Source organism: Boleophthalmus pectinirostris, unplaced genomic scaffold (assembly GCF_026225935.1).
Source record: "Boleophthalmus pectinirostris isolate CB_2022bp ecotype Guang Dong unplaced genomic scaffold, ASM2622593v1 HiC_scaffold_1, whole genome shotgun sequence".
NCBI lineage: Eukaryota > Metazoa > Chordata > Actinopteri > Gobiiformes > Gobiidae > Boleophthalmus > Boleophthalmus pectinirostris.
In genome coordinates, this window is record NW_026570970.1 from 35004599 (window position 1) to 35030015 (window position 25417).

The 25417-nt window shown below is 39.0% G+C and overlaps 2 protein-coding genes across 2 annotated transcripts; one reads left to right on the forward strand and one right to left on the reverse strand.

Moving 5' to 3' along the window:
* Positions 1 to 2682: 2682 nt before the first annotated feature.
* On the reverse strand, positions 2683 to 15107 carry znf142 (zinc finger protein 142). Its single transcript, XM_055163094.1, has 7 exons — positions 14822 to 15107; positions 13737 to 13940; positions 10352 to 11173; positions 9405 to 9582; positions 4793 to 7289; positions 4053 to 4158; positions 2683 to 3557 (listed from the first exon to the last, which is right to left on the reverse strand). The coding sequence occupies exons 2-7, from the start codon at positions 13933 to 13935 to the stop codon at positions 3124 to 3126; spliced, it is 4236 nt and encodes a 1411-aa protein (XP_055019069.1). The 5' UTR covers positions 13936 to 13940; positions 14822 to 15107; the 3' UTR covers positions 2683 to 3123.
* Positions 15105 to 23844, forward strand: LOC110171371 (mitochondrial chaperone BCS1). Its single transcript, XM_020937076.2, has 8 exons — positions 15105 to 15608; positions 16575 to 16783; positions 18489 to 18628; positions 19479 to 19673; positions 19801 to 19864; positions 20689 to 20861; positions 21979 to 22096; positions 23546 to 23844. The coding sequence occupies exons 1-8, from the start codon at positions 15498 to 15500 to the stop codon at positions 23796 to 23798; spliced, it is 1263 nt and encodes a 420-aa protein (XP_020792735.1). The 5' UTR covers positions 15105 to 15497; the 3' UTR covers positions 23799 to 23844.
* Positions 23845 to 25417: the final 1573 nt, after the last annotated feature.

The window sequence follows — 25417 nt, forward strand, 5'->3', positions numbered from 1 at the left end:
ATCTAAACCAGGTCTGAAACCATGACTAAAACAGCTATTCTTACACCTAGACCTAGAATTAAACCAGGTCTAACAATGACCTAACCAGAAATACAGAGATCTAAACCTGGACCTACTGTATTTAACCCTATACTCTGTGTAAACCAGATCTGAACCAGATCTAAACCAAGACTATACCAACCAGACTTAAACCAAGACTGAACCAACACTAAACCATGTCTAAGCCAGGTCTAAAACAAGACTAAACCAGGACTAAGCCAAGTCTAAACCAAGACTGAACCAGGGCTAAGCCAAATCTAAAACAAGACTAAACCAGAACTAAGCCAAGTCTAAACCAAGACTGAACCAGGGCTAAGCCAGATCTAAAACAAGACTAAACCAAGTCTAAACCAAGTTTAAACCAAGACTGAACCAGGACTAAGCCAGGATTAAACCAAGACTGAAACAAGACTAAGTCAGGTCTAAAACAAGACTGAACCAGGACTGAGCCAGGTCTAAACCAAGACTAAACCAGGACTAAACCAGGACTTGACTGCTTTTGCCTTATTCCTTTGAGCACTTGAAATGTCCATGACCGACTCTAATAGTCTTAATTCTTTTTTTTTTAAATGTTCAAATGTAATATTTAAGGTGCACTTTGTAACTTTTCTAACATGCATTCTTACAGTGTGGGCTCGCCTCTCTACAGATCTGACCTGTAACTTGTCTTTGTGGCGTCACATGCTACACAGTGCAACTTTAATTTAGCCAAAGAGACAGACATGGGATCAAAAATCAGTGCTGTATTTTATGATATTAAATATATGCATTGTTATAATTATGGTGTATTTAAACTTATGAAACCTTATGCCATTAATGCCTTGCCTGGATTTTAAAGAGAGTTAAGAAACAATGCTGGAAATGTCTTAGTTAAATCTCTTTTTTTGTTTCACAAAAACATGATCTACATTTTAAATATCTGTATATGAAGGACTGTATTGCAATAAACCATTCATGAACACTGTTGTTGTGCTTTATGGGTGTCATAAAGTCATAATAACGTCAAGAGCAAAGTTTTGTCCTTGATTATTTAAATTAAATGAACTGTATTTAAGATTTGTATTTTAAATTCCATAAACATGTCCTCAGATACTTTTACTGATAACCACATTAATGCTGATTTAATGTATTCTTAATTACAAATTATCCAGTCTGAAAGTAGGATGACTCTCACATGAGTTTGTTTTGCAGTTTCAATGAAATCCTGTTGGTTTAAACCTAAAATGCCTGTCTCTGATTTGAATGGTCACTACCTAAACCCCAGCACCAGGTTAAGGATCTGAAGACACAGGTTGAGTATTACCTTTCAGTAATATGTAGGCCTGTAACGATAATCAATAAATCAATTAATCGTACGATACGAATATCTTTTAACAAGCTCGATAACTTTTCCAGACATGATCATTTCTACTTGCATGCTTGTTTGTTTTCTTCGTCTCTCTCTCTCTCTACCAAAGAATGTCAAAATGCTTCTATCGCTCTCTGACTCTTCTCTTTTCTTTAGCATAATGAAGCTTGAAAGAATATGTCAGCTTAGACTGTATAGACCACAGGTGTCAAACATAAGGCCCGGGGGCCAGATCCGGCCCTCCAAGACTTTTAATGTGGCCCTTGGGTGATTTTCTACTAAAATATTTTAATTATATTTTCTATTAAAATATTGGTAATTTTCTGCGCTGCTGAGCATAGCAGCGTCTCCAGATGGGCATTCGATTAAATTTTCTTAATCGATCGTCGGGAGAATTAACGATCGATTATCGATTAATCATTAACGTTTTTTATATTAAAATTTATCATCATTATTATTACTATCAGCACTACTAATCTGCATAAATAAATTCAACTTTATGACATATAAACCGTAACCACTCTAGAGCCACATCAGCCCGTTTGACATTATAATGTGTTTGTGCAGTTTTGCGCAACTCTCACAGAAACGAAACTTAAAACCACATGGCTAATTTGCATAAATTAAGCGAAGAAAAAAAAACAGCTCTTGTGCGCTGATGCCACACGAATCAGTGGAATACAGGTTAGTGTGACCATATTTGCGTTTGTCACAACCAGGACACCGTACGGGGGGTGAGAGGTGGGGACTCGTCATCGACATTGCGCTACTCTCACCTGGCAAAACATTTTCCCACTGGACACCGAAACATATGTGCTGCTTTGTACACTGTGCACATGGCCTCACACTTGTCCCGAACGCAACGGAAAGTGTGGAATTTCTTGTACAAGCCATAGTTAAATACGCATTTACACTTCGACACGTTGCAGACTGACCGACTGTGGCTGCTCGCTCCTTCTGAGTACAGACACATGTACGGCCCCTTGTTTGGTCACGCCACGCCCAGCAACCTACATTCGGTTTGTCGATTAAAATGAATGTAATTGATGAAATTCTTAATGATCAGTTATTGATTAATCGACTAATCATGCCCATCCCTAACACCGACACAATAATAGACATGACAGATGCTCTTTCTGCAGGAGACATGTGCAGCAGAGCACATCATGGTAATCCCTGTATAAAAACTGGACTATGCGAGGAGCCAGCCTCTATAATAACATCAATTAATACAAACACTTCAAGACCAAAATGCCAAGGATCACAGCAGCAGCCACAGAGAGGGACAATTTTGTTACAGACTTAATAATCAATTTTATTTATTGTTTTGGTTGTATTTGGTTCAACAATGGTTTATTTAAGTGCATTTTTTGTTAACAAGACCTTGCTGTTTAAGCCTACATTACCCTTTTCCAATGTTAACAAGTCTATTTTATTTAGGCCTATTGTTTTTGGTTGTCTTGCAGTTCCTGGGTTAAATGTTCTTTAGAAAGTCAAGTTTATTGATCTTTGAAAGGGTGTATTTGCATTTTTATTTCATTGTCATTATATTAGTTGAAAATGATCTCAAAATATCAATATTATCGTTAATCGTCCAGCAAAATCTGTTATTGTTACAGGCCTAGTAATATGCCTAAGGAAATGTTAAAACACATCTTTTATTATCATTAAGGACACTCAAAATATCATGATCTTAATTTTTGTCCATATCGTCCACTCCTAGAAGTACAGGTGCATCACTTTTTCTCCGTAGTGCCCTCCAGTGCCTCTTTTATGGTCAAACCTCCTATCTCCCCATCCCTCTCCACTCCCTCCTCCACTGTTACTCCTGGATGGTGTTTCTTTAAATGCCGCACCACCTGGAACCTCTGCTTGGCCCTGTACGAACAAAGTCGACAACAAAATGGCGTCTGCTTGGTGTGGGAGAGGAAGTGATGTCGCAAGCCGGCGGGCCATTTGAAGCTTTTCTGACAGAGGCCACACGTGAAGGGCCGCCCGTCACTGTGCTGCTGTTGGTGAGATTTGAGGATGAAGTTGGTTTTGAAGGATTTGCCGCACTTTTCACAGATGAACGGGCGCGTGGAGCTGTGCTGGGTGTCCCGGTGAGAGCGGAGGGCGTCAGCGCGGTTGGAGCGGTACTCACAGTCCACACAGGCGAAGCGCTTCTCTCCTGGAGTCACACACAAAACCCTCATGTTAGAGTTTTGAATCTGAGATATTCACTTGTTAAGATCTGTGGACAGCGTATAATTTTTTCAGGTGATATTATGATGGGTTCACCTCTAATCAACATATTTACTGCATAACAAGTTTGAAAATATTAGTTTGGTTCTTTTGGATTTAGTGGCGGCACAAAGATACAAACTTATTTTAAATGTGTCATTACTGTGAGCAGGTTTCCCTCAAACCTAACTCTAATGTGTAATGAAGGAGGACTTTCTCCTGCTTGTTTCCACTGAAATGTTCCTGGCATAAAACTCATCTATCTCCATGGAGAATGTTCTGAAGTATGGTTTAACTTTCTATTTCCATGGAACGAGGCAGGTGACATGTCGACTCCAGGAAGTTACATACTTTTGCTTTAAAGAGACTTTACCCGTGTGCTTAGTCATGTGACTTTAGTGTTCTAAACTAAACTAGAGTAAACTAAACTTAAGTCACTCACCCGTGTGCTTGGTCATGTGACACTTGAGCTGCGTGGCCCATTTACACTTGTATCCGCACTCAGGACACAAGTATTTCCTTTCCTCCTGATGCACCCGCATGTGCTGCTGCAAAGACAGGAAATACTACACTTTAGTCTATCTGCTCCACAAGAGATAAGGCAGGGCCAAGGGCCAAGTGCCATCCAGTAAAAGTATGGCCTGGGGGCCAAACATGACCTTCAGACCAGTTTTTGCTGGCCCTCATGCTGAATTGTCATAGATGACTATATACCATCATAATCTCAATGACAAACATTATTTCATAAGAAAGACCTCAAGCCTGAATAACTGTGATGGACCAGACAAACCGAAGTTAGATGCAGCGCTTTAAATGATTCACTGTATTGATCACCAGTCTGTGGCCCTTCACTTTGTAATTGGGTCTGTCATTCTGTCACCGTGTCCTTAGGCACAAGACGTTTTTCCCATAGTGTGAATGTGGTGAGTGACTTTTGGTCATTGAGGCAGCCTTGCCTCCATCAGTCTACCCCTGGGCTGCTGTGGCTACAGAGTGGAGTGAATGGCTAAAGACAACATTGAGCTTTGAGAGACTTTGTCCATCTGTAAGTGTGTGAAAGCACATTATAAGTATAAGGCATTAAGAAAAAAAGACAACTTTGGTCTGAATAAATTTGTTCACCATTTAAAATGTCTTTGTCTCCCTTATTTTTATGCATAAATAAACATGTTTCACTCTTACCTTGAGCCTGGAGGGGTCAGAGCACGCGTAGCTGCACTCCTCACATCTGTACGGCCGGTCTCCAGTGTGGGTCCTGATGTGCCATGTCATCTTCTGTTTGTTTCTGCTCGAGTATTCACAGTGAGTGCATTTGTACAGACGCTTCCCTCCGTGACTCCTCAAGTGCTGCTCCAAAACCAGCTGGAACTTACAGGCAAACTCACACTGACTACATTTAAGCGACTTCGCACCGTCCACGTCGTTTTCATGCTCGTCTGACAAATGTTGAGCAAGTAGCTTTTTAGTTTTGGTGGTGAATTGGCACAGTTGGCATGTATGCTTAGCTTTTGAGTCCTTAGCTGTTGATATCTCCTTTAAAATCGTCCCTTTTGCTAATTTATGCTTGCAAACTTGGTGTGCTTTCAATTCAACACTGCTACCACATGTGTATTGGCACTGCTTGCACGTAAATCTCCTCATATGGACACGTTTGCAATGTTTGGTAAGCGAGATTTGCGAGCTAAACTTTGCGTCGCATTTTTGGCAGTTGAATTTCATATCCCCCGAATGGCATCGCGTATTATGCCGTTTAATATCGTCTTGGGAAAAACTAGAAAAGTCGCAATTCGTGCAAAAATGCGTGGGATTTTTATCGTGAAGTCGCGATTTATGTTTTTGTAATATGCTCAAAGATCCAAACGTGTTATCGCAAATGTCACAGGTATGGCGGCCAATACCGGTGTGTCTAGATTCGTGTTCTTCCAATCTGTATTTTCGTTTTGTGGTAAAGCTACAAAATCGACACCGAAATGCGTTTTTGGCGCTATGTTTGACTGCTACGTGTTGCAGCAAGCGGTGTTCAAATTTGCAACCAAAGGAACAGTATTTACAGTTAAATTTACTTGCTACTTTCTTATGAACAAGAACTTCATGACGATTTAAAGATAGCACGGATTTAGCAACGAATTTGCAACCGCTACAATTAAAAGCTTTTAGGTTCGCAGTTTTTGCATGTCTTTCCAATTTGCTTTTCTCGCTACTTTCTTCGAGATCTTCAAACTTATTTTTTTCTGGCATTTTCTGAGACTTTTGCTCGCTAGATTTTGTTACACAAGTTGCTATGTGTCGTTCAATTGTGGCTACTTTTATAGCTGAAAACCTGCATTGTTTACATTCAAATTTGTCGTTAATTTTAGCGTAAGGACAATCTTTATCTGCTACAGCGTCTGCAGTTTTAGCTTGTGGACACTGGCTGTTTCTGTCTTGATTTGTTTTACTGAATTCATCTAGATTAGCAGAAATATTAGCAGTTTCCAGTTGTGGTTCGTTGCTATTTTGCAAATTTAAATTCCAATCTAAATTCCTGGTTTCAACGTTGCTAGGAAATTCTACTACTTCTTGTTCAATCAATTTGTTCATTTGCAATTTTGCTTTCATTTCACAATTTTGCTTCGAAATGCATTTATTTTTGCAGTGATTGTCCAAATTTCGTCTTAGCTTGAATTCTACACCACAATCTTGACAATTAAATTTTTTTCTATCCCTCACCTCCCTCCCTTTGCTATTTTTTTGCGTTGGTAACATTAACAGCTCCACGTGGCCCTCCAAAACCATAGCATTAGCTTGTATCTTTTCTAATTCTTTCAAATCTTTCACTGCAATTTCATGATGTAACTTCGCACTACGACTTTCGACACTTTTTTCAATTTCTTCAAACTCCTCAATTTGGTTTGGTTTGCCTGAATAATTTTGCTCACCATCTAAACTAGCGTCTCCTTCGTCTTCTGAGCTAAAGCTAGTTATCAAGCTTGCGTTTTTGGGTGATAAGTTATTATTTTCTGCTACATACATTGAATTCTGACTATTTTCCTGCAGAGTGGAAGTTTGCTCCTCAATGCTCGGAAGCGTGGTTAAAACAAGCGTGCAATACTCTTCACTCGGACTCTCAAAATTGTCGTTATTTGCTACTTCTTGCGCTATAACGTTCAAATCTCTAATCCCGTCAACTTTAGCATTTGTTTTGTTAGCATCTGTGCCACTCATTTCTGTAGCACTGGCGTCTATAAGTTGCTGAGGCGTCGCGTTATTGTAAAAAACATCCAAATTTCCTGTGATGTGTTTCTCTTTTTCTTTTAAAGCGTAATTTTGCAGCCAGGTCTTGTCTCCTGGTACGTATCCGTGGGTTTTCCGTTTATGCAGAAATAAGCTGGTGCCGCTAAATGACGTGTAGCTACATAGTGCACATTGGAACTGCTTAGATTTGGTATGTTTGCAGTTTTCGTGGTTTTTGAGGGCTTGCCGATATGAGGAGGAGTAAGAGCAGAACTTGCACTTGTAAACGGCAGCGGGTTGGTCATTTTCAGAGTGTTTTGAAATCATGTGTTGGCGTAGTTCGTATTTGCGTTTGCAGGAATAAGCGCAGATTTCACAGATGAGGGATTTTTCTTGGTGCCGGAGTTTGTGGCTGTTGAGTTGGTCCATTCTGTGACAGCGATAATTGCACTGGTCACATTCGTACCTACAAAACAAAAATGGAAAATATGGATTATACAAGTATATGGTGTATATAGTGAGATGATGGAAGTATAATGAGATCTGGAAAATGAACCAAAGATTGCGTCATGTTGTTTTCAGTGGCCTGTGCTCATTGGTGTGAAAAGCCCAAAATATTTTTTCTTCTGCACTACTTCCTGAATGCTGGCCTAGTGCCACTTCATCGTGTGACATCAGAAATGTGCACAGCATGGTCAATGACCAATCAGAGCGAGAGTTGCTAGAGTGGAACTAGTGGGCTCTGACCATGGATTTATAAAAATAAATGGATAGAGCATTGCCCTCTTTCCCGAATCGAGACCAACTAGTGGCTGGCCGCTCCAGGTACTATTACATACCACAATTATGCAGATAACACTCAGATCTATGTCTCTCTGGCAGCAGGAGACTATGGACCAGTGGACTCACTTGGTCACTGCATCCAACAGATCAGTGTGTGGATGCAAAACAACTCTCTCCAGCTAAACTCTGACAAGACTGAAGTCATAGTGTTTGGTCCACAGAAACAAAGGGACAGTGCCAGCAGTCACCTCCAGTCTCTCTCTCTAAAACCTTCAAATCAGGCAAGAAATCTAGGGGTAATAATGGACTCAGACTTGAACTTTAACAGCCACATCAAATCAATAACAGCTGCAGCCTTTTACCATCTAAAAAACATAGCAAAAATCAAAGGTTTACTGTCTAAATCAGACTTGGAGAAACTTATCCATGCGTTTGTCTCCAGTAGGATAGATACTGTAATGGTCTGCTCACTGGTCTCTCCAAACGAGCTGTGAGACGCTGCAGAACATCCAGAAAGCTGCAGCTTGGGTCCTTACTTGAACTAGGAAGTACGAGCACATAAGTCGTGTGCTCAGGTCTCTGCACTGGCTCCTGTACCTCAGAGAATAGACTTTAAAGCAGCTCTGCTTGTGTACAAGTCTCTCCACGGCCGAGCACCAAAGTACATCTGTGACATGTTAGTGTCATATGAACCATCTCGCACTCTGAGGACCTCAGGGACCGGCCTCCTGCTGGTGCCCAGAGTCAGGACTAAACAAGGGGAGTCAGCGTTTCAGGTTCATGCAGCTAAAACCTGGAAGAGTCTGAACATGTGAGACAGACTCTTCTGTGACGCTGTTTAAATCCAGGCTCAAAACATTTCTGTTTAACTGTGCATATAACTGAAAGGTTTTCATTCCGCACTCTTCTCTCCAATTTATGTCTCTCTTTTTTAATTTTAATCTTCATGATTATTTATGTTTTGATTTGTTTTTATTATGATTTTAATGTATTTCTTATTCTGTAAAGCACTTTGAATTACTTTGTGTACAATTTGTGCTATACAAATAAACTTGCCTTGCCTTGCCTGACTGCAGCTCCCGGGAGCTTGGGCCCAGAAAGAATTCTCCCACAGAAGCACAATGCATTTTTTGGGCGGGAATTCAAACTGCCTGTGTTCAGCTGACAGGGCATCAGCAACTTTCACAAAGGTTGGATTTTGTACGGATTCTTTTCTATTTTCACAACATAAACTTTTAAAATTTTTAAATGCTCAAAGTGCCTAAAATTTAGCTTTGTAAGAGTTCACCTAGCCCCGCTCTGAGCCCATGCTAGCAGCTCTCGCTCTGATTGGTCAAAACGCACCATGCCGTGTACGTTACCTACGTCACACGGGTGGGAGGCTAGCCCCTTTTGAGGAAGTAAATGCAGAAGTGAAAATTTTTTTGAAAACAGTATGGGATTCATCTTCCAGATTTTATTATGGTTCTATGGCTCAGACCAGTGCTGGGATAAATCTTACAATGCTAACTTTTAGGCGCTTTGAGGATTTTAAAAATGTAAAAGTTCATATTGCAAAAACACATTAGAATCCCTACAAAATCGGACCTTTGTGAAAGCTGTGGGTTCTGTCAGCTGAACAGGGACACTTTGATTTCCTCAAAAATGCGTTATGCTCTATGGGAGAATTCTTTCTGGGCCAGTACCTGGAGTGGCCACTATTCTAGCATGGAGATGGAGGGGGAAAGTCTTATCCAGTTCTTATTATAGATCCATGGAAAAATAATAATAAATAGAATGTGTGAGTTATTTCCTGTACCTGAGGTCTCCACTGTGCTTCCTCATGTGCACTGTGAGGTAGTGCTTCCACTTGGTGACGTAGCCGCACTCCGAGCACATGTGGTTCTTACTGTGGCCGTGTCGGAGCATGTGTCTGCTCAGATACGACTGGTCTCTGCACCGGAACTCACACACGCTGCATTTGTGACACTTCTCACCTATATATATAAAATAATTAAATATGTATATTAAAAACACAGTTTAACCCTGCAGATATTTACACAAAAATAATGATATATTCTGAGATTTATTTTGTCTTAAATTAGGATAGAATTAAAGGGGAGAGTGAGGGAGGGGTGGGGTCTGGAGAACTAAATGGGAGAGTGAGGGGGAGGAGGGGTGGGGTCTGGGGGACTAAAGGGGAGAGTGAGTGGTGGGGAGGATAGGCGGGGTCTGGAGGACTAAAGGGAAGAGAGAAGGGAAGGAGTGGCGGGGTCTGGAGGACTAAAGGGGAGAGTGAGTGGTGGGGAGAATAGGCGGGGTCTGGAGGACTAAAGGGGAGTAAGGGGCAAGAAGGGGTGGGGTCTGGGGGACTAAAGGGGACAGTGAGGAGGGAGGAGGGGCGGGGTCTGGAGGACTAAAGGGGAGTAAGGGGCGAGGAGGGGTGGGGTCTGGGGGACAAAAGGGGACAGTGAGGAGGGAGGAGTGCGAGATCTGGAGGACTAAAGGGGTGAGTGAGAGGGAAGGAGGGTGGGGTCTGTTTTTGTGAACAGAAACACCTGGCTGTAATAGGGAAGTCCTGTGTGATGTCATGTAGTACTTTAAATTGCACAGGCCAGTGGGGGCAGCACACACACAGATTTACCTTGTTGCACTAAACTTACAAAAATTGACTAGAAACAGTAGATAACGTTATTCAAACACCATCTACATACTTATGCAGCAAACAAATGTGGATTTAGTGTTTAGTTCCACTTTAAATCTCACCGGTGTGGGTTAGCATGTGCCTCTTCAGTCCTCGCTTATGCGCTGTGGTGAACTCGCACTCGGAGCATTTGTGGATCTTCTCCGCGGCGTGAAAGTGCCCGACATGTCTCTCAAACGCCACCGAATTAAACGTTTTAAAATCACAAAATTCACAAGAAAACTCCTCTCCCCCAGCATGCCCCTGTCTGCAATGCTGAGCAAAGATACGTTTATTTGAACAGGCAAAGTCACAGTCTGTGCAGTGGTAAGCTTGGTGATTCTTAAAATGCTCTTCCATCAGTGTTTTGGTCCTAAAAATGGCCGTACAAGCGTGATGCTGGCATTCAATCGGAGTGAAATTATGCGTTTCCGTGATATGTTGAATCAAATGTAATAAAGTGCTATTAAATGAACAGCCTTCTTCAATGCAAAAATGCTGTGTGCTGTTTTTCGCTACATTGTGAGACTTCATGTGATTTTTTAGTAATTTGCTTTGACGAAAACATTCATTACAAACTGGACACGCAAAATTCAACTCTGGACCGTCTTCTGTTTTATCTGCGTGAACCGAGACAAGATGGCGGCGAAGTGAATTGCGTTCCACGGCTGAGTATGGGCACAAGTGGCACTGGTGGGATTTTAAACCGGCCTCTCGAAGCTGGTGAACACGCAGTTTGCTTTTGCTGGTGAAATGGCGTTTACAGGTGGGACACTGGAGTTCTGGGTCCGGGGAGTGAAGTTTTAGATGTTGTTTGAGGTGAGCGCTCATCTTGAAGCAGCGGTGACAACTGGGGCAGCGGTGGGTGCGGAAAATCTGGGCGGTGGAGGTGTCGGGCAGGTAAGCTAAAATAAAATAAAAATTGAACATCATTATATTTAAGATTTTACGAAAAAATCTTGGGCAGTCATTTCAAGTTTTGTAATTTATATGACATACGCATGTATAGGTAATTCCAATTTCTCAAACTTGTCTAAATTGCACCATAGTTATGACTAGATTAATAAAAATAAATAACACCTTCATTTTATTAAAGACAGGTTTTTTGAGGGTTTAAAAAAAAACTTTTGGATGGAATTTTCCGAGTTACTGATAGACAGAGGGATTCTGTTTTAGAACTCAGCACTACTAACCCTGTATTTGTGTACTTTTTTCTCATTTTTTTCCCACAAATTGCCACTGAACTGATGTAAGACTATGATAAATATTGACCACAAATGCAATAATATTTGTGGTCATTCTACTTTGTGGTCCACTATGTAAATATTGTGTTGGAAAGTCTGTCACCAGTTTGTCTTTATGAATATCTTATTGCTTTGTCTAGAATGTTCCACAGTAATGCACTCAATGTTTCTATATTCAAGCCAAGCAGATGATGCCACCAGGCCAAGTTACAAGTCAGATCTATGGAACACATGAGAATGTATGTTTTTCATGGTCTTTTTTAGCAATAAGAACAGCCGTAATTTACTAAACGCAAGATAGACAAATGTAATGGCAAACAGTGGAACATTCCAGATGACATCTCCATGGATACAAGCACGTGACAGACAATCCACAAGAAAAGTTGTACAGTAAATAGGATTTTACATTACATTATATGACATTGCAGTTAGGGGAGTCAAATTATCGCGTTAATTGCGATTAATTAATTACAGTCATATTTAGCGCGTTATGTTTTTTAATCGCGTTAATCTCATTTTTAATCTCTAACTTTACTGTTTCTGTATGCGAGTTGCTTTATTATTAAACCAGTTTTTATGTGTTGTTGGGACAACAACACACACACACAAAAAACACATTTATACATTTTTTTATTTCGGTAATTCCACTCGCGGCGTCAGTCGCACAATGGACGAGGTCGAAGAGCCAGTAGAACAGAGTCAGCAATGCACAGGTAAAAACGCATTCGTGTCTTGGAAATTATTCTCCCGACGTGAAATATAAAAGAAAATAACAAATATACGCCTACAATTTAAATGTCACTGGTGAAAACAACCTGCATAGGCTCATGATGTCTGCACTACTGTCCTATAGTGACCTGCCACATGAGGGGACACGCACACAAACAGAAACACACACAAACACAAACACACACAAACAAACACACACCTTCATCATCGTCATTAACCTGAGAACGCGCGGACCATGTTTCCTTCCGTAGTTACTGCGTGGACACCGTGACACGTGCTCCCGTGAGCCGCGTGTGGATCGTGTTTTCTCGCTAAACTGCGTAAACCGCGCTTCCTCCTGTGCGCCTCTAATCCAGAACTAACACCAAGACTAAAACCAGGACTAATCCAGTCCAGGACTAAACCAGGTCTAAACTAGAACTAAAACCAGAACTAAAACCAGGTCTAAACCAGGACTAAACCAGGTCTAAACCAGGACTAAACCAGAACTAACACCAGCACTAAAACCAGGACTAACCCTTTCCAGGACTAAACTAGGACTAAAGTAGGACTAAAGCAGGTCTAAACCAGGTCTAAACCAGGACTAAAACAAGGACTAAAACCAGTGATCTCATATATAAAGCATTTCTCTATCAATAATATTTTTAACATGGGTAAGGAAAGACTGGACTTTTTATTGTCTTTAAGTAGACAAAAGTTATTATGTTCAGATTTCCTCGTCTTTGCTACTTTACAACAAACAGTTTTCTTATTCATGGAGACTTGGGCTCAACAGCCAAATTGAATTGATTTGTTGAACAATAAATGACTTTATAAAGTCACTTTTGCTGCCACAATAATGTAATAATGAATTTAAATGAAAATACCTCAAATTGAAGGCTTTTCTCAGCAATTTTAGGTGAGATTAAAATGAGATTAATTAGGTTAATTAATTACAGATCATAATTAATTAATCTCTCAATTTTTTTAATCGCATGACAGCACTAATTGCAGTATTTGTGGTCCTTCTAGTTTAGGTAATTGGTTCTCTTTTTCTGTAACTGGTCATTTTGAATAGAATTGAGAGCAGAAGTGACGAAAACAGATCATTGACGATTAAAAATAACGGCATTTCAATAAAATTGTACAGTCCTTTAGAAGATTTTGACCAATTAGCTTGTTTTTTCAGTATGGGCATATCTGTCTTATCCAACTGTGGCTTTAAATGTTACTTGTTTTAATGGTTATAATAAAATCTTGAAAATCTTGGTCTCTCGTATGGATAATATGTATAATAATATATCAGTGTTTCATCTTGTGTGCGGTGTGTTTATTGAAGCACTTTTGAATTGAACTGCTAGATAAACTTTTTTTTTTCTGCAGCATTTATGTTTGATATTAAAAACCAAAATATATATCTAATAAGGTAAGAACCATTCTAGCACATGCCAGTAAATCACCAAGAAAAATTGTATTCAATTTCAGTCCAGACTGAATACTGCAATATTTTACTTACTTTTCAGCAAATGACCATTATCTATTGCTGGAGGCTTGTCTTTTTTTTCTGGTTTTCGTCCTCTTTTCACACCTTTCGTTGACAGATTTTTATTCTTTCCATCTTTATTGGAAGACTTAAAATTTTCAGTCTCATTATTTTGGTTGTGCAATGAATCTGTTTGCTCCTCTGAACCACGGTTAGGCTCCACGTCGTCCATAGTGACTGAAAAACAAAGTGAGTACAAAGTGAGTACAAATGAACTTACTTAATTTACATAAAAGTAAAATAAGCTAAAATACATCAAACAGATATTGACATATCAACATATTTACAACATAAAGAGTGCGTAGCAAAAGCTTTAAAAACTATTACAAGTCTCTGTGTACTGACCCAAACTGCACTCATAAGACTACACCTGCAGGGGAAGTTCATGCAAAAATAACTATTTATGCAGAAAAATGTACTAGGAAACAATATATTTATGTAAAACAGACTCAACATAACCTGAATCATGAATTGAGAATCATGTGCTGCTTTTAGTTTTTACATGTACCAAAAAATACCAAATCTTCAGAACTCATGCTGAGAGATGGAGACTTCTTCCATTTTTTATTGGTAAACTCTGTGACCATCACCAGTTACACAGGCAAGTTGAGAGAAGTGTCTTGCCCAAAGACACAATATCATATTTATAACACCAGTTACTGTAACAATAAACAACTGTAATTAACCCATTTGCAATGTGCTTCTTCCCATACTGTATATTTTGTACTTGTAAATCAAAGTCTATTTGTTATTTACCTTATTTCATTGCATGCCCCTATTTTATTTGATTATAGTTTTATTATTATTCTTTGTTTAATGCTGCATAATGCTCTATAACGCCAAAGCAAGTTCCTACTTTGTGAATTTTAATTAATTAAAACACATTTTTCAATTAATAGAAAATGTCCTTCCTACTTTTGCTACTTAAGTATTTGGTTATAAGAACTACAATAACACAAAAAAACAAATAATCTGTGGAATAATTTAAGACATTTACAATCTATTATCATTATTTACCATATTGATTATGTAGTATACGAAATAAAAATAAGATTTACCCCTGTTTTTAGAGATACTGTTGCATAGCCTCCTCTTCTTCACTGCTGCTTCTTCAATGCTGTTGTTTATGTTAGCATTAGCCACACTTAGCCTGGTAGCTTGAGTCTAAATTCTGCCGCTATTATAAACTTTAGCCAATGAAAATTGTATGTAAATTTACACAATACGACAAATTATTTTAATCTATTAGTAGTTACGACAAATTGTCGTTTTAAAGTTTGTTTTGAATTTAGTCAAAACAGAACGGAACTAATGTTTGGAAAAAAGCGAAGCCGGTTTGATTTTGGTTCGACACCGGAAGTGGAACAGAGGTCGCGGATGCGCGGATGTTGCACATGACTTTTGCGATTCATTCAGAAACTGGAGATGAAATACAATTTAATGACTTTTGATTACTGAATTACTGCGCTACGACTGAGGGTGGATTCGCAAGAGCATTTTGACCAGACTGAGATTAAATTGAGCGAAAGGAAACGTTATATTAGCAGATTTGTGGCCTCGTATTACCTGAAGATATTGGGAATAGATGACAACATTGAGGACTTGTATCTTTCTTTTAAGGACAAATCACATGGTGTCATCTGCCGTATGAAACCATGAAAAGGCCAATTTGTTATAAACATTGTAATTAATTAAATTACTTTTAGGTTATTGCGTAATTAACACCGCAGCACCATGCCTATGTCGGACTTTCTGGATGGCTTGAAGGATAACCCATACTTTGGAGCTGGATTCGGGTTGGTAGGAGTCGGCACTGCGCTGGCTCTGGCTCGTAAAGGAGCTCAGGTGGGGGTGATGATTTTTGTTTTTTAGATTGATATCCTCATAGTACACACTTACTTACAAATGCAGCCTTTATACTCCAAAAATAAGGATTGTTTCATATGTGCAGATGTCCATGTTTCAGATGGAACCAGTCTTCCACTGTTAGTGGTAATCATTTGCAGGCTGTTTCTCCAACCACACAATCCAATCTGCATACTAATGTGGACATTTTACCTAAGAGCATATCAATTCAACACTACAGCTAATTCCATCTGAAAACTGAGGGTGCATTCACAATCGTACAATCACCACATCAAAATGGGAACTAAACTTAATGTACACAAGGACTCAAAATGTACGCTTCAGATCACAAATTTTATTGTAAGGACTAAAAAAGAAAAAGAATAATCTTGAGAACCATAAGAAGCAAAATTGTTAATATCAGTTCAGTCTGTACACCAACAATGAAAAAACAAATGTAAAGTTGTTATTTATCTCTACGTCACTTTAAGTGTCTCTAAGTCTCTAAGTTTAACTCTAATTTTACTTTAAGTTTTGATTTGATAAATCTAGTCACAAACTTGAGGAGTGGTGATCTACTTTGTTGTACTAAAGTTTGATATCATGTCATCTTATGGCCTTTTTTTTTTTTTTTTTGCAGATCTCTTTTACTTGCTATTCAAATGTGTTACATCTTCATCACACTTTTCAGAATATACCCAGTTGCCTCTGTACCTCGAAGTCATTCAGGCATTCAGTCCGCACTTACATTTTATATTTGTACTATTATGACTACTGCGATAGTGGATGGACAGTAAATCTAGTGTGTCTGTGTGTGTTTAGGTTAGAGGCAGTGCTGTGTCTGTATTTACTGACATGTTTTTATGCTGATTTTGAGGAGTTCTGCGAAACAATATGATTTTATTTGTGTATTAAAATGACGGAAAATGTGATGCTGAATCTTGACTTCATACTTGTCGTGTCCAGGTGGGGATGGTGTTTTTCCGCAGGTATTACATGATCACGTTGGAGGTCCCCAGTCGAGATAAGAGCTACCACTGGCTTCTGAGCTGGATCACCAAACACGCACGCCACACCCAGCACCTTAGCGTAGAGACGTCCTATCAGGCCCATGAGAGCGGACGGGTGCACACGCAGTTCGACTTTCACCCCAGCCCCGGGAACCACATCATCTGGTCAGTAAGACACAAAAAAGGAAAAGAATATGAGCGATTTTAAATTGCATAGTACTTTATCTTTCAAATACAACAGTTACTCAGTAACTACTGAATGTCATAGGTGTTACTGGTGATCAAATTTCTCACATCAAATTTCTGCTGTAAATACACACCTATTATAGGTCTGGTAATGGGGTTCTGATTTTTGTGGTCATTAGTGTTGCCAAAAGTATTGAAAATCAGGTACTAATTGATACTAAAACTAGTAAAAATACTGTATACTCATTTGAACAAGTATTGATACTATTAAAGTCCCATTCACTGGACCAGAAATGAACCTTTCCTGAATAGCTTTAGAACAATCTTGAGTTGTATCAGAACAAGTATAAGAGCACACAAACTAGTATACAGTACACCCATGGACCACTATGGAAAATACCTGGACCACTGAGGGATTACACATATATAAGACCACATGGGAATGGGGAAAAAAAGTACTACAATTCAGTGTTGAAATTCAATGTCAAGTTTATTCCTTAGTATCGAATCTAGTTGAAATTTTTGTATCGTGAAAACACTACTGACCACTGTTTTCACACTTAAAGGTGCACTATGCAAGTTTTCTGATGGAGGGTCTGCCACCTGCTTGTCCCACTGTTATTACTTTGTCCGGAATATTCCACAGTATGGCATTAAAATTAAATGTCTTGCATTTTCAATTTAAAGTGTTTTTATTGGTAATAGATGTATTGTTAATTTTTTCCCTGTGAAAATATATTTTAAATTATGATTATGGTTTTAAACAACCAAACTATTCATGTGAAAAAAAAAACACACACACGCACACACACTTTTCATTCCAGCTACACTACCAATCAAAAGTTTTAGAACACCACACTTTTTCCAGTTTTTTACTGTTTACTGTTGACCAAAACATATTCCAATATTTTGATTCATGAAAGTGTCCACCTTTGGCAGATAGAACAGCTGAACACACTTGTGGCATTCTTTGTACAACAGAAATCAAATATTCTTCAGAAGGTTCTTTCCAAGTCTGTTGCAGAAGTTCCCATAAATGCGCGGCACACTTGATGGGGCTTACGTCTGGATACTCCATGTTTTCAAGTTTAACATCTTGTTCTGTTTTCCTGAGGTAGTTTTGGCAGAGCTTGGACTTTTGTTCTTTTATCTTTTTCTAACCACTGTCTGTTGTCTTGTTCCATTTCAAGCTCCTCATTGGACTTGCATGACTTGAATTGCAATAAATAACTGGAAAAATTAGGGTGTTCTAAAACATTTGATCGGAAGTGTATCTCTCAGCTGTGACAGAGTTTTACTTTACACCCAACAAATGAGTGAAAAGTGTATAAAAATTAAGTCATGTAAAGTTTTTGATTTCTTTATTTTGAGTTTGTGCCAAGAAAATAAATGCATCATTTACATAGTCACGTTATAAACATCAAAGGACATGAGTGCTAAAATTTCATATAAAGACTGTAAAAATGTCCAGTAGTATTGAAGGATGTGATTATTACTACATACTGAAGAGACCAAAACTGACTTTAAAAAAGGAGGTGTACTTGTAAGCAAAAACATCCGGGGAACACTGACAAGGTGTATTGAAAGTCCTTTATTGCATAATGGAATGTGATGTAGTACTACTATGTTCAATTATTATAATTGTTCAGTAATCTGTAATTCTTGTACATTTTTAATGTTTCAGGTATGGCAGGAAGTGGATCCGAGTGGAGAGGACCAGGGAGAAGCAGATGGTGGACCTGCACACAGGCACTCCCTGGGAGTCTGTCACCTTCACCGCTTTGGGACGAGACCGACAAATATTCTTCAACATCCTCCAAGAAGGTACACACTTTAGATACAGTATATATACACTGTACTGTGATACAAGCAGAGGTGGTGGGTAGAGTAACTATGAATTGTACTCATCATTACTTCAAAATAGTATTACTGAAGTAGAAGTAGTTCTTAGTTGGTTAAAATCCCATGACAGGATGTTAAAAACTGAGCACAAAAAACAAAAACTTTCAAAATGTGCTCAGTGTGTGAGCCAGGTTTCGAAGGATGAAACATTAAATAATGCACAAATTCTGGTGTATTCAAAGGACATACACAAAAAACAGACAAACTAAATCCTATCTAGAGTGGTGCAATGAAACACAAATGCTCCCATCCAGATTTTTCAGTTCCGTTATCGATACTTTGACTTTAAATATCTGCCGATACCTGATATTAACCAACACCAGGGCATGGATGGAAAATGGTGCTTATTTCTTTAAACCACAGTTTATGTATTACACTGGGTATGGAGTGAATGAATCATGCTCTGTAAAGTCTATTTGAGTGTCCAGAAAAGCACTATATAATGGATGGATTATTATTATTATTACACAGTAGATCTTATTCATCCTTCAGATCACTACTGAACAGTTTTGTATGAATAAAAGTTGACACATTATGAGACTAGGCCAAAATCAGCCTGTAATTTAACTTGATATCTTATTAGATCCAGTTAAATGCACAACCAGGATATCGGCTGAACCAACATCATGAAACCGATACCTGATCTAGCACTTTTTTTTTTTTTTTTTTTTTCAGTATCAGTGCCGATATTTGATACCAGTATTGCTAATGGTGCATTCCTTAATTATCAGAACTGTGATGTTAAAAAAAGCTTTTGTCCATATGTCTGTAGCTCGGGAGTTAGCTCTGAAGCAGGAGGAGGGCCGGACGGTGATGTACACAGCGATGGGAGGAGAGTGGAGGCCGTTTGGGTTCCCTCGGCGCCGCAGACCCCTGAGCTCCGTGGTTCTGGAGGAAGGAGTGGCTGACCGCATCGTACACGATGTGAAGGAGTTCATTGGAAACCCACGATGGTACACAGACAGAGGTATGGTTTGGTCCTGGTTTGGTCCTGGTTTGGTCCAGGTTTGGTCCAGGTTTGGTCCAGGTTTGGTCCTGGTTTGGTCCAGGTTTTTAATTTAACATTGACCATAATCTTGCCTGTGTGCCCTTAGGTATCCCGTACAGAAGAGGCTATCTCCTGTATGGTCCTCCTGGCTGTGGAAAGAGCAGCTTCATGTGAGTATTCTATTTTAGATTATGTTTTATAATATTATATTTGATGTGCTGGACAAACAGATTTAAGGCTCTTCATACAGGAGCTTCACAGTAAGACAAGTACACATCTTACAAAATCATAAACATTACCTTTTTGCCTTCATTTATGCAGTAAACTTGTCCAAACAAATACAGTTTTTTACTGATAACAATTGTTACGCTGATTATTTACCAAAATATACATTGTACATGCTGAAATTTAATCCTTTTAATTAAACTAAAAAGATGAATGACCTTCTTCTTCCAGGTTCCAGGTTAGAAGTACAGGTTACAGATATCACCTTTTGTAATTCATTGACATCGAATTTGGGGTGAATGGTTTGGGAAACATATCGAATTGTGATTTTTCTAAGCATTACAATTGCTATTTATGTCTTAATAACAGGAATTGTTTGACAGAAAGTCTGAAACATGAACTGACAAACTAAGAATCACATTTCAGAACATGTTGGGTTGTCAAAATATCGAAAATCAGATACTAATCGATACTAAAACTAGTACTGTAAGTAGATACTCATCTGAGCAAGTGTCAATACTAAAAAAGTCTCATTGACAGCACGGAAATTAAGTATAAGAGCAGATAGACTAGTATACACCCATGGGCCACTATGGAACCTACCTTGCTAATTATATTCATTCAAATTTCGATTCAATTGCGATTAATCTGGCAGCCCTATTATGAAGATATACACAAAAATGTATATGAAAACATTGCGCACACACACAAACAGAGTGTCCGTCTTGTGTTTTTGTTGACATTTCGGTTGTTTCCTTGTGCCTGGCAGCACAGCTCTGGCCGGTGAGCTCGGATACAGCATTTGCCTGATGAGTTTGAGTGACAGGACCCTCTCAGACGACAGAGTGAACCATCTCCTGAGCGTAGCCCCACAGCAAAGTATCATCCTACTGGAGGACGTGGACGCAGCGTTTGTGAGCAGAGAGCTACTGCCTACAGAGAGTGAGTATCAGGACTGAACCACTGGACTGAACCACTGGACTGAACCACTGGACTGAACCACTGGACTGAACCACTGGACTGAACCATTGGACTGAACCATTGGACTGAACCATTGGACTGAACCATTGGACTGAACCATTGGACTGAACCACTGGACTGAAGGGGGGAATGAACCCGGGACTATAATTGAACCAAACTAGGAACCAGGACAGAAACACTAAACCAGTATCATCCTATTGGAAGACATTAACGGTGATGAACCAGGACTTAAACCGAGGCCTTAAACCGGGGCCTGATACCGGGGCCTGAAACTGGGGCCTGAAACTGGGGCCTGAAACCGGGGCCTGAAACCGGGGCCTGAAACCGGGGCCTGAAACCGGGGACTGAAACCGGGGACTGAAACCGGGGACTTAAACCGGGGACTTAAACCAGGGTCTAAACCAGGACTAAACCAGGCAAATCTGTGCGATTAATTGAATTTTGATCGTGATTTCGATTTGCGTGTCAAATGATCTCCAAACTCATATAATTGAGTTGAAATGATTTAAAGCTTAACAAAGTGTTTTGGGATATTTTTTATATAAATGAGTATATTTATTTTATTTTTTAAATATAGAGATTGTAGAACAGCTGGATATATAGTTTATTTTGGATACGTTTATGCTTTTCTATACCTTATTTCATGTTCAAAGTATATTTTATTAATTTTGTTTTATACATTGCAAAACTGCTCTAAGGTACGTATTTGTAACCTATATTAATTTTCAATTTGAACTTTTTTTTTTACAATTTATCAATAACAAAGAGAGAGAATTGCTGAATAAATGCATCGTGTAACTACAAAGTAATCGTTTGAATAACTGTGATTTCAATAGTGACCAAAATAATCATGATAGTGATTTTTTTCTATAATCGAGCTGCCCTAAAGCCAGGGCTAAACCAGGGCTAAACCAGGGCTAAACCAGGGCTAAACCAGGGCTAAACCAGGACTAAACCAGGACTAAACCAGGACTAAACCAGGGCTAAACCAGGGCTAAACCAGGGCTAAACCAGGGCTAAACCAAGGACTTAAACCACAGACTGACCCACAGACTGACCCAGGTTTTCTCCTCCTCAGACCCTTTGGCGTTCCAGGGCATGGGCCGGCTCACATTCAGTGGCCTGTTAAATTCTTTGGATGGAGTGGCTTCATCTGAGGCCCGGATCGTCTTTATGACCACCAACTACATAGAAAGGTACAATTTATGTCAAATATTACTCCGGGCTGCAGTACCTATACTCTGAATTGCATAGGGCTGTATTCGACTGAAGACATTCGAAACTAAAGACTCAAGACGTGTGCTGGAGATCTGTGTATGTGACCCAGACTGCACTGATAAAACTACACCTGCAGGGGAGCTCATGCAAGAACTACCATTTATGCAGAAAAATTAACAAGGAAGCAATATATTTATATAAAGACTATTAAACTTGTGATTCAATACTTTAATTTGACTTTTTACATATACCAATACCAAAAAAATACAAAATCTGCAGCTAAATCACACACACTTTAACTTCTCTTTTCTGCTGTTGTCCCATATAAATCCTTAAAATCTAAATAAAATTATTTATTTCCTAAGAAACCATCAACCAATGAATCGACTAAACTACACATTTTCTGGGATCTCTATTACATTTGCATTATAATCATAGTTAATAATATTGTCATTAAATTGCCTGTTATACCCAATTGCTTTTATTATTCATCACAATGAATTTATAAGTACTTTATAAGTACGGCCAATTAAACGGTTTATAATTAGATGCACATACTAAACACAGCAGACTTATTTTGACAAGAAGAGTTGCTTATACAGTATATGTAAAGGGCCAAGACTAGTCAAAAGTCATCAAAAGCAGTGTTTCCCAAACTTTTTTTCTGGGGGCCCATATTTTAAAAGTCACAAACCTTCGTGACCCAAGTCAATAGACACATTATTCATAAATCACAAAATAAAGGTGGATTTGACCATTATTGAACAATAACGAGGGTATTTTATTGTTGACTGAGGGATCGTGTCTCTCTGAACAATTAGTATTACTCAAGTTTTAAACAATGACAAACAGTTATTGAACCAACAATAAAAAAGTATCCACTAGTAGTAGTAGTAGTAGTAGTAGTAGTAGCAGTAGCAGTAGCAGCAGTAGTAGCAGTAGCAGCCTGTTTGGACATTAAATGTAGCCCTGTATATTGCAGATCTACATGCAGTTCATGACAAGGCGACCCCCCTGAGGGTCATGGCTCAGTCTGGTCAAAAGTATCAAAAATCTGGTAACCGATACTAAAACTAGTGTCAAAACTAGATTCTCATTTGAGCAGGTATCGACACTATAAAAAGTCACATTCAAAGAACAGAAATTAAAGTATAAGAGCACATATACTAGTTAGTATACACCCAGATATAAGATCACATGGGAATAGAAAAGAAAGGACTACCTCTTAATGTTAAAAATCACATTCTATTGTCTAAAGAAAGAGTGTGTTTTTTTATATTATTATTATTCTGGTATCATTTGGTCTTGAGTATTAAGTCTCTTCCTTAGTACTGAATTTTTAGTACTGTGACACACTAGCCAAGACAAAACTTTACTTTATCACATAAAAGTCTGTCGTAGATTGCTAATTTGGATATTTTTTGCAGATTGGATGCGGCTCTGATTCGGCCCGGTCGCGTGGATTTAAAACAGTACATCGGACACTGCTCCCACTACCAGCTGACCCAGATGTTTGGCCGCTTCTACCCAGAGTCGCCTCTCTCCGACGGGGACAGATTTGCGCAAGACGCCCTTAGTGTCCACCCGGAGATCAGCGCCGCACAAGTCCAAGGACACTTTCTACTGCATAAAGCTGACCCTCAGGGGGCGATAGACAACGTGAAGAAAATCAAGGAGTGAATGGACTAGATGGGGAATAATTTAATAATAAAAAATATATATGGAAAAATGGCAACTTTTTTCTTTCAATCAGGCACTAAGAATAATGGGAAACCAGCGGCTTGACACGATCCCAGACACTTGGTTCTCTTTCATGAGTGATAAAAAACAAGAAGTGATTGAACAAATATAAGGAATAGGGCTGTAGTCCTTTGTCGATTTTTTTTTTTAGTATTTATGTAAAAAGGCAAATTGAACTCATGATTCACAAGTTTTATATAAATATATTGTTTCCTAGAACTTTTCTCTGCAAAAATAGTAGTTTTTTGCGTGAACTCCCCCTGCAGGTGTAGTCTTGTGAGTGCAGGTTGGGTCAGATACACACAGATACATTTTAGTTCGTTCTACTACAGCTCTAAGAAGAAAACCACTGCCTGACACTATCCCAGACAGTAGATTCTCACTTCTTCCCAGATCTAACCTGTAACTTGGCCTAGTACTGCCACCTGCTTGTCTTCATAGAGAACCAGTAGTGAACCAGTAGTTACACTTTATTTTACTTTTTGCAAGCGGCTTTTGTAACTGTATGATGCAAAGAGTGTTTAGCTTAAAGTGGAACTAAAAGCTTAAACTCCGTCCACAACCACATTTCAAATAGAGCTGCTAAACTGGGTAGTACCTGGAGGACTAAAGGGGAGAGTGAAGGAGGAGGAGGGTCTGGGGGAATAGGGAGCAGAGTGATTGGCCTAACAGGTATCCACACTTCAATCTCTGTCCCTGCAGCCAGGGCAGAAATACCTAGTAGTAATCGGGGAAGTCCTTTGTGATGTCATGTACTACTTGAAATTACAGAGGCCACTGGGGGCAGCACAAACTTTAGATTTAAGATTTTAATCAGAAAGTTGCAAAATGTACCTAGTTTGCATTGAAACTAAACACTGAACAGTAGATAATCCTATTCAAACACTATATACACAGTTTAGTAGCAAAGAAGGTTGATTTAGTGTTTATTTTCTCTTTAACATGAAGAAAGATACTATGGTAGGTCCTACATGGTCTTGCAAAACTGAAGCATGAAGAATGAACCATGTCTGAGTCGAGGTAATGAACTAAAACAAAATCAGGACTTACAGTGGAGGAAATAAGTATTTGATCCCTTGCTAATTTTGTAGGTTTGTCCACTGAAAAAGAAAACAGTCTATAATTTGAATGGTTTATTTTAACATTGAGAGGTAGAACATCAAAAAGAAAATCCAGAAAACCATAGAAAATATATTAACTGATTTGCATTTCATTGTGTGAAATAAGTATTTGATCCTCGACCAACCATTCAGAGTTCTGGCTCCCACAGACCAGTTAGACTCTCCTGATCAACACGTCACCTAAATCAGACTTCTGTTTTAACTATTCACCTGTATAAAAAGACACCTGTCCACAGAATCAGTCAATCTGACTCCAAACTCTCCAACATGGGAAAGACTAAAGAGCTGTCAAAGGATGTCAGGGACAAGACTGTCGACCTGCACAAAGCTGGAATGGGCTGCAAAACCATAAACAAGAAGCTGGTGTTAAGGAGACAACTGTTGGTGCAATTGTTTGAAAATTTAAGAAATACAAAATGACCATCAGTCGACCTCGGT